At 47.0% G+C, this 16,647-nt stretch overlaps 2 protein-coding genes across 12 annotated transcripts in view; one reads left to right on the top strand and one right to left on the bottom strand.

Moving 5' to 3' along the window:
• The window catches only part of MAP7D3 (MAP7 domain containing 3), a 43,550-nt gene extending 34,873 nt beyond the window's left edge, over positions 1-8,677 (top strand). For all 8 annotated transcript variants that reach the window (XM_044452646.1, XM_044452642.1, XM_044452647.1 and 5 more), the window contains 7 exons: positions 2,433-2,568; positions 3,462-3,642; positions 4,111-4,215; positions 4,779-4,832; positions 4,971-5,049; positions 5,333-5,504; positions 6,391-8,677. In XM_044452646.1, the coding sequence (XP_044308581.1) occupies positions 2,433-2,568; positions 3,462-3,642; positions 4,111-4,215; positions 4,779-4,832; positions 4,971-5,049; positions 5,333-5,504; positions 6,391-6,700 (1,037 nt within the window). In that variant the 3' untranslated portion in view covers positions 6,701-8,677. The remainder of the gene's footprint in view (positions 1-2,432; positions 2,569-3,461; positions 3,643-4,110; positions 4,216-4,778; positions 4,833-4,970; positions 5,050-5,332; positions 5,505-6,390) is intronic.
• Positions 8,678-9,940: 1,263 nt separating this feature from the next.
• The window catches only part of FHL1 (four and a half LIM domains 1), a 29,516-nt gene continuing 22,809 nt past the window's right edge, over positions 9,941-16,647 (bottom strand). For all 4 annotated transcript variants that reach the window (XM_044452657.1, XM_044452656.1, XM_044452658.1 and 1 more), the window contains 5 exons: positions 15,041-15,222; positions 13,562-13,739; positions 12,910-13,079; positions 12,326-12,512; positions 9,941-11,546 (listed from right to left, as the gene is read on the bottom strand). In XM_044452657.1, coding sequence (XP_044308592.1) covers positions 11,392-11,546; positions 12,326-12,512; positions 12,910-13,079; positions 13,562-13,739; positions 15,041-15,196 — 846 coding nt within the window. In that variant the 5' untranslated portion in view covers positions 15,197-15,222 and the 3' untranslated portion in view covers positions 9,941-11,391. The remainder of the gene's footprint in view (positions 11,547-12,325; positions 12,513-12,909; positions 13,080-13,561; positions 13,740-15,040; positions 15,223-16,647) is intronic.

The following is a 16,647-nucleotide window of genomic DNA, read 5'->3' as shown; positions in this document are numbered from 1 at the left end:
TTCCAAGAGATAAGAACCCCTTTCTTCCTCCTCCCAAAAAGTTTAAATCAGAAAAGTTCCCTTCCTAAAACCTGGCACTGCAAGGTTTGCACCACTGCTTAATCCTGCTCATTAATAGTTACCCGCATTCATAGACACCCCACCACTTGCATTTATGCGTTGGTAAATGCTACCTTTTGGAGGTAGTTGGCTCAGGTTATCTTATTTTGCCTATTAATGTAATGGGTGCAGGGGATATGTGACTGATGTCCCTCCTGACTGAGACAGATGAGGTCAGAAAACCCTTGGCTGACAGTCGTAACAGGATAAACTGTCTAATGCAAGAATATTTGAAAGGTTTTGCCTGAACAGATTCTGGCCTCTCGCTCTGTCTTCCACCCAAGTCCAGAAGACGCATTGGCTGGGAAGCATCCCAGCCTGGGGTTTTTTCAAGATGCAGTACACAAACAAAATTAGCTTTCAGCACACATTTTCATGAGAATGCCAACAAAAAAGATGCACAAAGCAAAGCTTTTGCTTGAATAGACTACCTAAAACTGCTGCTCAGGTAAACCAAAATTATGGCCGCAGGTACTGCTCCAAGCAAAACTGAATTCTATCTCTCATTTAAGAAAGAGCAGTTTCAAAGGCTCTGCCTCTCAGAATATTCATACTTCTTTCTTCTGCCATGCCCATGGTGTGGCAGCAGAGAAATGTAAATCTTATTAACATATATGACCTTTCAAGAGAAGTCAATTCATAGCACAATTGAAGTAACAGTAGTTCGCTGTTCTAAATTCCACGTATAAGCAAACAGAGCTGGATAGGCTGTATTCAGTGTTAACTCTCTTCAAAATCCAATTACCACTGTGATCACATTAGAGTAAGTGTCTGAGTGAAATGCCAACTCTTTCACCGTTTTTGCACGCTGAGTTGATATGTGTGAGTACTGAACATCCTGAAGTCTTGGCACATCCTGTGACCTTGCACTCTAAGTCTTAGAGGTACCATCAGCACTGTTTTGAGGTGTGTCACTACAGAAAACACACTTTTTTGTGCTATTGCTGTCGGAGCAATGTTGTGCATCTAGACTATGCCTCACCTCTGAAAATCCAGTCCATTACTCTTGCTGTTCCACATGTACATTTTTGAGTTTTGACCTTTTTCTGTGGGAAGAATGCAATTTTGTTCACATGAGGTGTTGTATATTTCTAAAATCATCTTCGTGGAGTCTTTAATGCCATGGAGTTGCTTGGTTTGAATGCCATACCAGACCATTGACACTGCAAGATGTACTACTCAAAAGTAGCAGGTTAAAGGGGTATTAAAAAGAAATTAGGTTTGCAATATGTATATGCCATGTTTGCAGTGAAGTTTCAAGGAAGAGGACAGACCGAAAACTGTTACAAGTGTTGCTCTAATATATCTGGCTTGCATATATAGTTTAAAAAATGGATGTTTAGCTCACTTCTGAACACAAGTCCAGTGCAAGTTGGTGGCATCAGTTCATGTGCATTTTGTGTTAGATCTGAATCCTTTCTCCGAGACTGCTGTGCTGTTCTAGTCCAGCGTGGTGTCATGTCAAACAATATGCTGACCTGGTGGGCTGCAACTAATCGACATCCTGCTTCATGCAATGCAACAATTTGCCTCTGATTTTCACAAATATGGCAGTTGTCAGGGTATCCTTAGTTGCAGCATTTATTCTGTGAATTTCTTATTCTGAAATCCATTCCATAAGAAAGGAGTGACTGAATTTGAGTCTTGAAAGCAAAATATTGTTAGGAACTATGAACTAAAAGCACAACTACTTTGATGCTCAATTTTGATGCTGACCGGGGTTCAGACAGCACAGTAACCTACACGCAAGGGCTCAGTGTGGGTTCTTGTTGAAATATGGGTTTTCATGTTATCTGAACACAGCTGAGAGGGTGCAAACTGTTGGAGAAGAACCAACAGTTCACAACCCGACAGCAATGAGTTCTCTTCAAGCATTGTTCATGGTGAAAAAGCCAGGGTTAGCAAGCCATGGCTTGTTAGCACAGGTGGCTTCAAACAGCATGATAACCTATGTTTCAACACCACCCCTTGAGTGTGGGTTGTTGGATTATCAGAACACAATCACTGTCAAGCTCACCATGAGGTTGTCCCTGTTTGTAAGAGTAAGAACTGACTTTGCAGAGGATATGGAAAGTTTTTCATGAACCTGGACATAATTGCATGCTACCTTGGAGTTTCGACAGTGCCTGAAATGCACTAGTACACACATTTGGGCCAACATAACTGGCAAGCTGTTACGGAGCCCTTATACCATAAGAATTTCCCATATAGCCCATATTGTATAAATCTGGACTAATAGAAGAGTACAGGTTCCAGTGGCTGAAAGGAGTTGAATGAAGAAGTACATACTCTTGTCTGTCTTCCGCTAATTCTTCCAAAAACCCTTTTTCCAGATGCTAGTAGCAAGACTGTTCCGGGGACCACAACAGCTGAAGAAGCAGCAAAAATCTTGGCAGAGAAACGGCGTCTTGCAAGAGAGCAGCGAGAACGTGAAGGCCAAGAAAGAGTTCAAAGAGAAGAAGAGGAAAGGTAAACCAATCGGGGCAGTCTCTCTTAAGGTTGATAATATAGTTAAGCTCACATATGTGTTTCAGAACTTTCTTCTCATAAGGTGGGAAGGGTACACTATGATCCTTTGCTAGTGCAAACTGAAGAAAATCCTCCATTAGGCTGGGGTATGCTGGGAGTTGGAGGCTTTTTTTATTTTTATGTTATTTTTGCCTAAATGCACATGGGGTTGTGCCTGTAATTAACTAGCAGTAGATTCAGAACAGGCACACAGTACTTATATAATTAAAGGTGCATCCTGTGCAATTTTAGACAGAAAAAGTTCTCTAATTCCCAGCATGCCCCAGACAATTCTGCATAAGGAGGCTCTGAGATGCAAGGGCTGAACTTAAATTTTTTACTGTTGGACTTAAATCCATTGCCTTGCCATAGCAAGAAAAGGGCAGTAAGCTAATTAAGGCTCTAAGTGAATTGCTTTCCTCCAGAAGAGGCTGCCTGACAGCTTCACCTTCTCTTTGTTTCAGGTCCCTCTGCCTGCATACTACAAAAAAATACAGCGGGTTTTTTCCCTAGGGGAGGAACTTTCATTTGTGGTACCCAAGTTTGAAATAGCCTCTTAAGAAAAGTCTGCCTGGAGCCACTGTTGCTTTCTTTAGAGGGATAGTTTTATTCCATCTGGCCACCTAAAAGTAGCAACAGCACGAAGAAGGGATTTTTAGCACAATTTAGAATCTCCTATGGCTTTGATTTGAGTTTTCCTACTTTCTTTTGATCTAATTTGATGGCAAGGACATGACTGCACGCTGGAAATAAAGTAACTGGCACCTGAGAACTTTCTTCTTGAATATGCTTGAGTGCCAGAGTGTAAAAGAAAGGAGCTGATTTGTGGTTGTGTTTTAATTTGGAACCCTTAGAATCAGAAAAGAAGAAATGGCCAAGAGAGCTCTTGAGGAGCAGGCTCAGATGAAAGCAGCGCTCCAAGAACTGGAAGAAGAAAGGAGAGCGGAAGAGGAAGAACAGCAAAAACTGGCAGCGAAGGAACGAGTTCGGAAGGAGCAGGAGGAACAAGAGAAACTGGCTGAGCTTCAGTTACAGGTTTGGTCTCTGAATCAGGCAAGACTAGAGAAATGGATGCAGAGAAGCCAGATATTTTAAAAATCTGCATTCCAAGAATTCTAGCAATCTGCAAAGGCTTTCTTTTGGATTCTAATTCAGCACCAGCAGCCTTTCCCACACTGGGGCGTCCTGGTCTTGCTGGACGACAGCTCCCATGATTGCCAGCCAATGAGAGTTGGCTCCCTGTCTAGAGTCCAGCAGATAGGGAGGCTCCGGACAGGGAGCTCCTTGCTCCGTGCTTCTGCGCTCCTTTAGGTCGGTCTTCTGTTGAACTTTTACGTTACGCTCCTCCTTTAACACATCGACCCAGCAGGCAGTGTTACTTGTTATAAATATATCTATGGTTGGATGTGATCTTTAATAACTTTGTTGCAGGCCCCTCCTGCAGTGGGCATTTTCATTTTGGCACCAGGGCTTTCTGATGGAAGGTTCTCTTTCTCGTTTAAGCGAGAGGAGGCTGAAATGAAAGCTCTAGAAGAGGCTGAGAGGCAGCGGCAGGAGCGAGAGCGGATTATGCAGCAGAACATGCAAGAACGGATGGAAAGGAAAAAGGTACCCGCCCTCTGTTCTCATCCTCCCATTCCAGACAAGGCCTGAAGGTGCTGTGGGGAAAAACGGAGTATGCCACTGCATGACTACAACCCTGGTTGTGAGGCTAGGATTTGCGCTCTTTTAAATATACTGTTCTCTTTGTGCTGTATCCCAAAGGAAACCTTTAACAGTTCTGCTCCGTTTGATCTAATTTATTACGTGTTTTTCTGGCATTTCCTCCAAGGAGGATAGAGAAACATACCTGGTTGCCCTCCACCGTTTTATTCTTACAAAGGCCTTGTGAGGTATGCTAGGGGAGGGATGGCCAAGGGCATTCCCGTTTGCTCCTGAAGCTGAGCCGAGGTTCAAACCCAGCTCCCCCCAATTAAGCTCTGCCTGTCTTCTTCAAGTTGGTGCCCTCCAGGGAACTGGTCTGCAAGTCCCAGTACATCTGGAGCCCCCACAGTGGGGAAGGCCACCCACAGTTCCACACCAGGTTTCTGCAAACAAGGCGGAAGCAGGGGGTGAAAAAGCCAGAACTGAATATTGGTGCTACCCAAGTGACAATACCATCATTCACACAGAGAATTGAAGAAATAATGAAGAGGACCCGGAAGGCAGAGCAGAATGAAGCCAAGGTAAGCATCTTCCAACTCCTGATACAGCATTTCTTGCCACCGGAGAGGCACCCCGAGGTAGGGAACCATCACAGTCTGTGGCTGATGTGGTGTTTGCCCATTTCTTGCCACTAACTCCTTCCACGTCTTTCAATACAGAATGAAGACAAGTCAAATGACGAGGATGAAGGTGCTGAAGAAGATGAGGAGCTGGGTCTCGAAAAGCAAGATCAACCTGGTAAGAGGCAACTCTTTGGCCAGCAGTTAAGTACCGAAGCCCAAGTAGTTCCTGCAGAGATAATTCCCACCAAGACTTGGCAAGATCAGAGGCCCTAGTTTGCTATGTCAAGTCGGAGACTAACTGATGGAAAGCAAACTAAGCACCTGTTTGATTTCCACCTGTACAGAATATGCTTGCATTAATTCTCCATAATCCTCCGATCTTGTGCCTCATAGTCATACTCCTTTTTGCCAATCCGGTATCTCCAATTTTAGCAAGCAGCTCTATTTCTTAATTACAGAAAAGGCAAAGTATGATGACTGCTCCTTAGAAGATGGTCCAAAGATGGTTTGCAATTTTGACTTATTAGAAGATGAGTCAAAAATGGAGGCAGATGATGTCTTTGTGAATGGCAATGAGCAAGAGGAGGCTGATCAGAGCAACAACAGTTTTGCTCAGACAATAGAAGACAGGTAGGTACTATGTGTCCAAAATACCTGGATATTGGGAGAGTTCTGTTGGGTCAGATTAATGGTCTATGTAACCCAGCATGCTGCTTCCCGTAGTAGTCTTCCAGGTGCCTCTGGGTACCTGAAAAGCAAGATTTAAAGGCACCTGTATGGTGGCCAGAGGTCCACTGCCCCTGAGTGCAAGGGCCCATTTAGTATGATGGCTAATCATTGCTATCAGAGCGTGTCCAGTCTTGTAGCTTTCATACATAATAAGTTGGCACACGCCTGTCAAAGGAATTATGTGCTGTAAGTATGCAGAGCAGCACAAGCTTAATGGCTAAATTAATTGCAGCCAAAGCCATTCCCAAACTGGGTTGCACTCGGTTCATGGATAAACGTTGGGATTTGGTCAGTGGGAGCCGCCGCGTCTTCTTTTGCAGAACAGAAGCTTGGGACAAACCTAGCACTACTTGAATGGGAAATGCGCTTAACAGTTTCCTTGTGCCAAACTGGGCCGACCGGCAGTTTGAAGCAAGCTTTGAATTCTGTCAGCATCATGAAATATTTGTGAGTCGTTCTGCATCTAAAAAAGAATGAGAAATACCCTGCTTATCCCAAAGCGGAATAAGACATCAATACAGCAGGTCTTGAAGATTTGGCCTTTTAAAAGTTTTAAAGGAAAGGTGCAGTGCCTTTCAGAATAGTGATTCTTGGATAACTGTACAATCCTTTTGGCTCCCTACTGGCTGAAGGAAGTGAAGGATAACATAGTTACATTTTGTTCCCAAATAGTCTGAGAAAGAAATGCAAAGGTCCAACTAGTTATGTCAGAAATACTGCCTCAGTGCATTAAGAAAAGTTAAGAATAGGTGCAGGGCACACACTTTCTTTACTGCTTTCTTTCCAGCCCTCCAGCAAAAGAAACATTTATGGGGAACTCTGAAATCTTGCATGTTAATGAAGCCAATCACCCCATTGGATTTATCTCTAACCTGAATGGAAAATCTTCAGCATGGAATTTTGAAGAGATCATTGACCTTGGCTTGCACCCCAAGTCAAGCAAGCGAAGTTCAGATAGCCTTGCTGCTGATCTATCAGCCCAAAACTTTAACGATGCTGCTGCAGTGCCCTCAAGTCCCAAGCTGGCATTTGAGGAGGAAAGTGCCATGAATTCCTTGACCAAACCAATAGAGGCTGCTTCAGGTAATGCACTTTGACGGCTGTCTCTCACGTCAAGTGGAAGCAAAATTAACAGCATTTCTGTGTCCAGCAAACCAAATACTCTCAGCTTAAACTTGGCAGAGCTGCATTGAATTCTGTTTTCCAGAACAAGGTTCACAGAAAAATGAAAGTCTTGGGGAAATGAAGGGTGGCCTGAGATAGGAGGGAAATTGGGGGCAGGGGAATTATTGGTGGGTTGTCACACCACCACCCCTCCCCGCATCTTGCTGCAACCCAGAAACAGTGCATGTCTCCCACCCCCCTTTCCACATACTGTTCAGTGAATTAACCTTTTCATTAGCGGGAACTGTAAGATTTGAGCGCAGTGGCCTTCTTGGTGGAGAGTGACTCAGCTCACTCTTAGGGTAGACTTGCTCCCTCAGCAATCTTATGATTACGTATGTGTGAGAGAGTCCTACATAGGACTGTGTTGCACACCCGTGTTTCTCTGTGGGGAGCGTGCATGCCCAGTTCACCGAATGGAATGAAATAGACTTGTGTGCACTACTAGTTCCATGTAGATTTTCCTGCACAGAAGCCTTTCCCCAGTGTGGCACTCACACCCCAACGCTCCTGCCAAACTGGTGCTGAGCCCTCAAACTAAATCCATGCATCCAGCCCTTAGTGTGGAGGGGACTAAGAAGTTCTCTCTCACTTCTGAGCAGAACTGTGAACGCTAGAAGCCCAGAACACTCCTGACGGTGCTCTAGGAATGCAGGGTTTCATCAAGTAATGAAGGCCTTGTTTTGAAAACAAAACAAACAGTAAAAAGCTGCTTGTGAACCTTTTGTCCACTTCCAAGTTTTGTGCAAAAAACAAAAGCACCTACCCTGCCTGATTCAGCACCTTGAAATCTTTTCAGGGAGACGCTATTTCTTTCTCAGATTTTGTTACTGGATCTCTAACAAGGTTTCCTTTTTAAAATAATGCCTGTTCTCCTTTTGATGAACTGTTCACTAAATTTGCCTGTGGGTCTTTAATCTTGCTGTTAGTGTGATAATACTGAGGCTTGTACTACAGACTTAATCAACTATTCCTACACACTTTGGAGCACAATAAGCAAAATAAAATGTGATAATCTAATGCTCATTAAAACCAAACCCATCTTTGTCATGTGTTACTAGCATTAGCCTCATTCATATGCTCGTCACAACAGAGAGATGAACTTAAATAATGGAAAATGCAGCCCACCTCTTCAGGCTTCATTTTTTTTGTCCAGTTGTTCCTAACTTAAAAAAAAAAAATACTGAGATTAAGCGAGACTCCTACCAGCACTTAAAAACAAGCACTCACTCCAGACAAGTGGAGAGTTAAACACGGTGACCCACGATGCCAGACTGCTCCATCTTAATGCTGCCCTTAAATGCAGCAGGGTGCAGGGGGGTGGCCATTGGGACTGGCGGTGCTGAAGCTCGCCCCCTCAGCATTGCGGTGTGGATGTGTGTGTGTTATAGGGAGTATGGCCACTGTGATAATCCCCCCCAACAACTCCTGTGCACACAGGTGTAGTGTGGTGTGAAGGCACGAGGTAAGATCCGGTTAAGAGTAAATGTTCAAAGGTTCTGGAATGAAGGCCAGCATGGCTGAGCAGCTCCCAAGGTCACATGCTTTAGAGGGAGACCAACTGAGTGCATCACCCCTCTTCATCTTAGCCCCTTTTATGTCATCTCAGCCTCTCGATGGATGGCCTTAGACAACGTCTTGATAAAGCTTAGAGAAAATAGAAACCAGTTGCATCCAGTCCACCACACCGGGCTGCCATGTAGCTTCCGTTCTGTTTTACGGGTCTCATGTGTACTCCAGATGAAGCTAGTGGCAGCCACAGGGACAGCCCCTGGCAGATTGTTTCCCTTGCGCCGTTGTCCTTAGTTGTGTGTTTCAGATGGTTTTCTAAAAAGACATTACCTGTATTTAAGTTGCTCTTCATATATGTAAGTATTATTTTTGTGTACATAAAACCAGTATTAGACCCATGAAGTTGTGTGTTTATTTTCTGTCCATGCTCATTATTCCGCATGTTCATCCCGGGCTTCGTCGTGCTGCTTGCCCCGGCCCTCTGCACTGAAGGCATGGTCTGCACCGAGCAGCCTCATTGTCCCAGTCCGCTACCCAGACTTCGTGCAGCATGAAGAAATGAGCACAGACCACTTCTGCCCTGCTGGGGTGGTGGCCTTGTGTTCCTTGCCCTGTGCTCACAGCTTGACGGCCGTCTTGGAGGAATTGCTTTCTCAAGAGATGGCTGCAGCCGCCAGCAGCCCGGTTAATTTGTCCTTGCAGCTGCCCCCCCCCCATTTTTTTCTAATATAGAGCACTTCTCCCCCATGCACCCCACCTGGCCTGGACTACAGCTCCCACTCGCCTCAGCCAGCATGGCTTATGGCAAGTGGCCACAAATCATGGATGTGCAATCCAGAAAGGATGGACAACATCAGCTCCCCAGTGTAGGTACTTGTGCTGCATCCCTCCCCTGTTCATTGCCATCCCGGTTGCATTAGAAAACCGAGCGGCTTCCCTTTTCATTGTGGTCCTCGTCTTCCATGCTCCCCAGAGTGCTTGCTGTTTCCAGGTGTTTAGAACAGTTAGAGTAGTGCCTTAGTTCAACAAACGATGTATTTTTGTACAATAGCGCTCGCTCATTCTGGCAGAGACAATCATTCTAACAAGCATGACGATGCTGATAATTTTTCTGTGCAAACTGATGCCTGTTGGATGCTTTGTTACCACTGTATGTAAATACATATGCACTGTGAAATAAACTTTGCAACTGAAAGCTGTCTGGCTGTGATAGGTTATTAGGTAAACCCTCCCCTCCACCCCCCAGTCTCCCCTGCTTTAAGAAGTTGCCTGAACAACTGCATCATTTTTAAAGGGAATGCAAAGAGACCCTGAAGCCCCTCTGCTAGCCCAAACGAGGGCTAGGCAAGCTTTCATTCACTGGGGGTGCATTCCTTGGTATCTATCAAAACCCACCTGTCAGCGGTGAGAATTGCCAAAGTCAACAGTGAGTGGGTCACGCAGCCCTCCACCTCTTTGTAGGGAGGAGCAGTGAAAGCAAGGCGGGGCAAACACAGAACATGGTTAAAAATAGAAGTGGGTCATGGTGTCTTAAAGGTCGGTCCTGATTCCAGAAACAGTTGAAAATAACTAAGATGAGCCAGGCATGGGTAGACTTTGAGGGATGATGAATAGTGTCAATGCCTCTGGTGTTGGAAAGGTATCGCAATAAAAACACAATATTGAATGCAAACAAGCAGTGGTTTCCTATTTATTAGAGAAAATGCTTTTGTAATATCATATAGGACTTACAACCATGCTCCCCCTTAATTCAATTTGCATATATGGCATTTTCTAATGCCCAGGCTTCACAAGCAAACGTGCAAAAATGATGAAATTCTACATTAAAAGCATATTTCAGTAGTGAAGTATAAAAGCTAGTAGTCAAGCAAACTGCTTCTGCAATCCAAAAAGTCAAAGGATGATGGTTGTTTCCTAAATGTACTTAAGGGTGGCTTATTCTAGGGTCAGCAGTGACCTCAAAGACAGATTAAAAGAAGCTATATATTATACATTTGCTGCAGTATTTCTTTAATAGCAGATTAAGAAAACAAGTGTAATGTTGCTAGTACCTGTATATAGATTACTTTGCATCCAAACCTTAAATCAAAAACCATGGGGAGACAAGTCAGACGGCCTTTTTTTTTTTTTTTTTAATCCCCTGTAACATTGCTCCTTGGTAAGATCAGAGATGTACATACAATTCCAGGCTGCACTGGAATTTTGGGCATTCTGCTCTACAAAATGTTTGCTTGCATTGAGTGAGTCTTCAGTGCTTTGCCTACCACAGGGCTGCTCCTGTCCCTTGCTCCCCCAACGATCAGAAGCTACACACAAACCTGCTCTTTTAAAGCCATGGGAAAAGACGGTTGAATGTATTTGCAAGGCAAACACTGTAAAATGAAGTTATGTAGGCATAACCCAGTGTCTGTAAACAGCTGGAAAGGAGGGGCTGTTTCTGGAAAACTGGGATCATTGCTGAAAAAGCAGGACAATTCTAACTTAGAAAGGGGAGAGACTGTTCCATCCTTGGTGGAACAGGAGTGTTTGAAAATCGGGCGCACAGGTAGTCATGCACTTATCTGGAAAGAAATGTTTTACATTTTGGTGGGTACCACAAGGGGGCTCTCGCAACTAAAAGACAGTCACAAAAAGGGGAATCAAAGATGGCATCGCTTTCCTTAAAAGTTTGATTTAAAATATGGTGTTCCTGATGAATGCTTAAAGCAGGCCTTAACTCGTTCCCAAGGTTTTGTTCATGGGAACAGCACCACAAAAGGAGAGCAGAGAGCTCCCATTAAAAGCAATCATGGGAAATCATCGTTGTTGTACTGCATTTCTAGGAGACAGCAACCTAATCAGCTGCTTGCTTTTACCTGTGCTCAGTTATCATCAAAATGTGCAGAATAGACAGTAGATATATTTGGATGTGCAAAGCTGTGCCCTAAATGTCTATGGGCTTTTATTTTGACATCACTTACAGAGTGAGAAAAGGACCTTACGTTTGTTAAGAAAGCAAGTGGGAGTGAGACCTTAAAATGCGAAATCCTACAGTCAGGCAGCTGGAATCCAAGCGCAAGGGTCGACATTTGCTCCATCGCACGGGGCTAGCCGGTGTCTGCTGTCCTCTCCCTTACAGCTTCTTAGCGCAGCTCGGGCAATAAATTTGCTCGACGTGGTAGACAAAAGGCTTGTTCGCCAGAGGAATTGAGCACTTCTTGCAGTTGAAGCAATATTCGTGCCAGGAGTGGCCTTCATGGCTGACCACATTGGTGCCTTTGCCAAAGCCTGTTGATAAAAGGGAATTGAAAAAGGCAAGGAGATCACGGAGCTGGTTAGCAGCCGTTTCTCCTGTCTCTTACGATCTAAGCCAAGCTACAAAAGCAAGACCCTTTCCAGGGTGTTAGAAACTGTAGAAACGCTGCTGTAACCCAGTAGACTCCACTTGAGGAGGCCCAGATTCAAACCCCATGAACTCAGCCAGCAGCACTTGCAACGTGCAATTGAGGGGCGTTTGATGTACCTTCTATGCACAGCCCTAATGCAGTGGCATCTGCACCCCTTCAATGGATGCAATTCAAGGCTGCTTAGTGTAGAAAAACAAAATGATGAGCCGGAATAGCATCGACATTTATAGCATGATGTGGAAGGGGTATCTCCTTCCCCCTAGTGCTACTGGGAATGGAGTCATTGGCAGTCGATTCAAGACAGAAAAAAGGCCAAGAGTGGAGAAAGTGACCTTCCAGATGTCAGTAAATCCAACTCCTATCAGCCCCAGCCCACCTGAAATACAGCCATCGCTAACACAAAAAAGTCAATCCTGTTTAACTCCTGTTTGAAATAAATGGGGCTCGTTCGTGTCAATGAACTGGTCCCACAGATTTCAAACAGTTCGTAGGCATGGCTAAGCCTTCTCTGGACGGGGCCAGTGCCTTCCAGCAGAGGATATTTCCAGGCTGTCTGGCTGCACATCCAGATGCCCGGATGCCATACGCTGTGTGGCAGAGCCAGATGGGACAGGCGCTTGCTCCCACCAAGCGCTGCCTTGTGCAATCTGGCCGGCCCACCTGTAATGGGGTTCTTGCAGCCGTTGCACTTCTTGGCAACGAAGGACTTGTAGCAATCCACACAGTAGAACTGATCCTCCACGGCCGTGAAGCGCTGTCCTCCCAGCTTCTTCGTGCAGGTGGCGCACACGAAGCACTCGGAGTGGTAGGGCTGATCCTGGTAGGACACTCCTCCGGAGGTGATCGCCTAGCACAGAGGAGTCGCCCAACTGTCAGAACACGGCACTCCGGCACTCCTGGACACACGACTCCCACCCAAAACGGCCTGCAGGTCATCCAGGAAGGGTTTGTTTCCACTACTTAAACCTCATTTCAGGGCCAGCACGTAATCTGGTTAATAAGGGTTGGGGTTAGAAAGACCGGCAGGTCCACGTTCTAACTAATGCGGCCATCATTTTCCCATCTGTAAAATGGGTCTGTTTAGCTATAGCTGCATGAGCTCTGATATCATTGCTAATACGGAGCAGGAGAACAATGGGAAACGGAGCACCAATCTGCCTTTCTGGATGCACAGAAAGCCTAAGAGCATCATTTTATTCTAATGGGAAGATACTGGAAGAGTCACGACCATCTGCAGTACTTACATTCTTGCACTTCACGCAGGTCTTGGCAAATTTATGCTCGTGGCAGGTGACACAGTAGATCTCATCACCCTTGGGAAAGAAGCTGGCTGTGCCAATCACCTGCTTGCACTGGCTGCAGGTGAAGCACTCCTTGTGCCAGATGGTCTTCTTATACTCCACATTCTGATCACCTGCAAACACACAAGAGGAGGGGATGGGGCCCACACTCAGGCCTGGAAGCCATTTGTTTTGGAAGACACCAAGGTGGCAAGATGCATCTGGGAGAACTGGAACGTGTGGTATGGTCACCTCGGACTGGGCCACCTCAGCGTCTTGATAGAGGGGTCCGTGTAGGTTTGCACGTTGCGAACACTGAAGATGACGAACCTGCCAGAGCCTTTCTCCTTGACATGCTGGCTTCACACAGGTTGGGAGATCTTGATGCGGAGAGCATATAAATATCTAGCCCCATCCATAGCATCACCACCTGCATGCGGAAGTGGCGCAGTCCACAGAGGACTGGGCCATCTGTGTGCGTGTGTTGCTGCACATGGAAACCAGCCCTACGTTTTGCCCGCATCGCAAGAGAAAATGTGCTGCCAGGCCAAGCGCTTGCCAGTGTGCCCAGGAGACAGCACCCCCTGCGGGCGAGGGCGGCCCGCCAGGCCCCTACCTGCCACGATGGGCTTCAGGCAGCCCTTGCAGTGCGGCGCCCCGTCGGCAGCGGTGCACTTGTTGCACCACACCTTGTTGTTCTCCTTCAGCATGAAAGGCTCGTTCACCAGGGAGGTGTAGCACTTGAAGCACCGGAAGCAGTTCTCATGCCAGTAGCGGTTCTTGAAGTGCAGCTCCTGCGGGGGGGAAGAGCAGCCGTGACCGCAGGGCCTTCCGAGGGGCAGCAGAAGCAGGACCTGGACCTGGCTCTGCCTCCCCGGCAAGGTCTTTGCCAGAGCCACGCGGTCCACAACCTCCGCAGGGTCAGAGCCCAGGAAAGGAAAGACCACAATGCTTCAAGGAAGCAGGCAGCTTGTAGGTCAGCCACTGGCTATTAGTGTATTGATACTGATATTGATATTATTGCACTGCATTTATATCCCACCTTTCTTTCTCTGGTGAGGAAGCTAAGGTGGCTTACATGGCTCCATTTTATCCTCACAACAGCCACCTGCAATGAGAGCGAGTGGCTGGCCCAAGGACACGCAGGGAGCTCCGTGGCCCAGTGAGGACTAGAACTAGGGTCTCCCAGGTCCCTAGTCCAACTTTCTGTCCTAGTGGTTAGGGGCTGCTGGCAGTTGTAGCCCAAACTATCAGGTGGCACCTGCAAGCCGTGAGGCACAATCTACTTCTGTTCATCACACACACTGCTGGCTGGGTCGAGCAACTGCTAAAGATGGTCTTTGCCCCACACTGGTTTTAGAGACAGCTCAAAATGCTCTTCAGAGCTGCATTTCAGTGCTGCGTTACCACTCTGGACAACCCTCACCATCCAGTTTTCACTGCCACTCCAGGGAAGAGGCACCATTACATCTAATGCCCCATCACACCCAAAACATCACACCCACCGGGTCCACCCCACTCCTCTTGCAGGACACCAGGTCACACCATCCCACGCAGAGGCTGCCCAGCTTCTTCCTGAATGTCTCCAGTGCGGGGGAGCCCCCACCTCTCCAGGCAGCTTCCTTTTGCTCTGACCGTATGGAAGCCTTTCCTGATGTCCAGCCTGGATCTGGGTTGTGGCAACTTGAGCTGATTATTCCGCATCCCGCACTCTGGCATCAGCAAGAGGAGCTCTTGACCACCCTCTTTGTGACTGCCCTTGAGGTGCTTACAGAGGGATCTCATGTGAGCAGGGTACATTTATTAATTTACGAATATCCCAGCCAAAAGATGCATCCAGCAATTAAATGTTACTCTGACTTCCCTTCTGTCATCTGCTAAAGGCATTTTCTTCAACAATTATGCTATGTCTTCCTTTGCCTGTTTGCTCTTTGTTCATGCCCTGCCACCCTCCTAGATTTGCCTGCAAGTCGTAGGTATTGAGTCCCTGCCGTGGCTTGTACAGCACCTAGCACAGCATGAACACTGCTAAATCACTGTCACTCGGGCCCTCAAGCCCCAGCTGTTTCTCACACAGGCGCTGAGCGTCCCCTACCTTGGAGTCGGCCCCGATCGGCTTCCGGCACTCTGCACAGGTGTTGGCACAGAACTTCTCAAAGCACTTGACGCAGCAGTGGCGGCCTTCCTTCTGCACATACTTCTTGCCGTGAAGCGGATCACGGCAGTAGTGGCAGTCGAAGCGCTCCGACATGGTGCCCACTGTGTAACTGCTGGGCCCTTTGGGGAAAGGGGGGCAAAACAAAGCAGGGAATTATGGCGCCGGCGCATGACGGCCCGTTGAAGGCCACGAGGACGTGGGCTCGCTTTCAGTCAGCCTCAGCCCAGAGCTTCTTCTCACAACCACTTGCCAAGCCTGAGCTCAGGCAGTCGCTATGTAGCTGCAGATCTGCGAGTTCACTAGTTTTGGGGAAATAATCGCTTTATTAGCTCCATTCAGTAAACGGCACTTCCGAAACACTTTCGGGCTCATTTTTATCCACTGGGTGCTACTTCGGTGAAGGCCAGCTCGCTCCCTCGCTTGGTTTAGGGTGGGGTTTATCTTAGGCTTCAGCGTCCATTCTGGTCCACCTAAAGGAGTTCTGGGCAGACTGGGGCAACAGGTCTAGCCAGAGCCGCGGTATCACGTGGAACATCGAAGTGCAGTGCTGCAAACTGACACGGAGCCTGGCCTTCAGGAAAGCAATAGTTAGGTGGCATTTTTCCCCTTGCAGGAGCAAGGGGTCTAAGAAACTTTCATGGCCCACAGGAAACCAACAGATGCAAAACGCAGATTAAATAGCTAGGCCGGCATCACCCGGCTAAATTTGAGCATGATCATGAATAGCGGGCTGCCCTTTCCGAAAAGGTGCCAGGGTGCAGCTAGGGTGGGACCGCGGGACCAGGCTTAGCCTCCTGCAAACAACCGCACCGGGGAGCGGTCGGCAATGAGAGCCTCAGAGACAAGCAGCATCACCCCACCCCAAGTAAGCTGGACAGTACAAGGTGGCACCCAAAAATCTCTTTCCTCTCTGTGCCAGGAATGATAAGGGAACAGAGAGCAGGGAACTTCATGAGTGCCAGAAACATGACAGGGCTGTTGCCCCCTCTGGAATTTTTGTCAGCATTAGCAGTGTAAAGGGGACCATCCAATCAAGTGTTCTGCTCACATGGCACTGAGTAAGAGCCACCGATGCCCAGCTCAAATTAAAATCCAGCACTGGTCACTATTTGCCACTCAGCCCTGTGGCATCACTAAGTTAAAAGGCACGGTATGGGTCACCTGAAGGAGTGCCTCCTTCTATATGTGCCTGCCTGCCCCTTAAGATCTGGGGCAGAGGCCCTTCTCCAGGAGCCCTCCCTGAAGGAGTTTAGGAGAGTGACTACCCAGAGAAGGGCCTTCTCTGTGGTGGCGCCCCGACTGTAGAATTCGCTCCCCAGAGAGGTTCACCTGGCACTGTTCCTTTATTCTTTTCAGCACCTGGCCGAAGCCATTTTATTTTCCTACTGTTTTAAGACCTGACTGTTTTAACTGGGGTTTTATTATTAACTAAATGTTAGGACACTGTGTGGGGCGGGGGGGGGCGTGTTTGTTTTTTACATTTTGTATTGTTAAACCGTCCCAAGACTTGGGTAATGGGACAGTCTACAAAAGTTGTAAATAAA

The sequence above is a fragment of the Varanus komodoensis genome, unplaced genomic scaffold (genome assembly GCF_004798865.1).
Source record: "Varanus komodoensis strain SLA01 unplaced genomic scaffold, ASM479886v1 scaffold74, whole genome shotgun sequence".
In the NCBI taxonomy this organism is placed as follows: Eukaryota; Metazoa; Chordata; class Lepidosauria; order Squamata; family Varanidae; genus Varanus; species Varanus komodoensis.
This window is presented reverse-complemented; position numbering and strand designations above follow the sequence as displayed.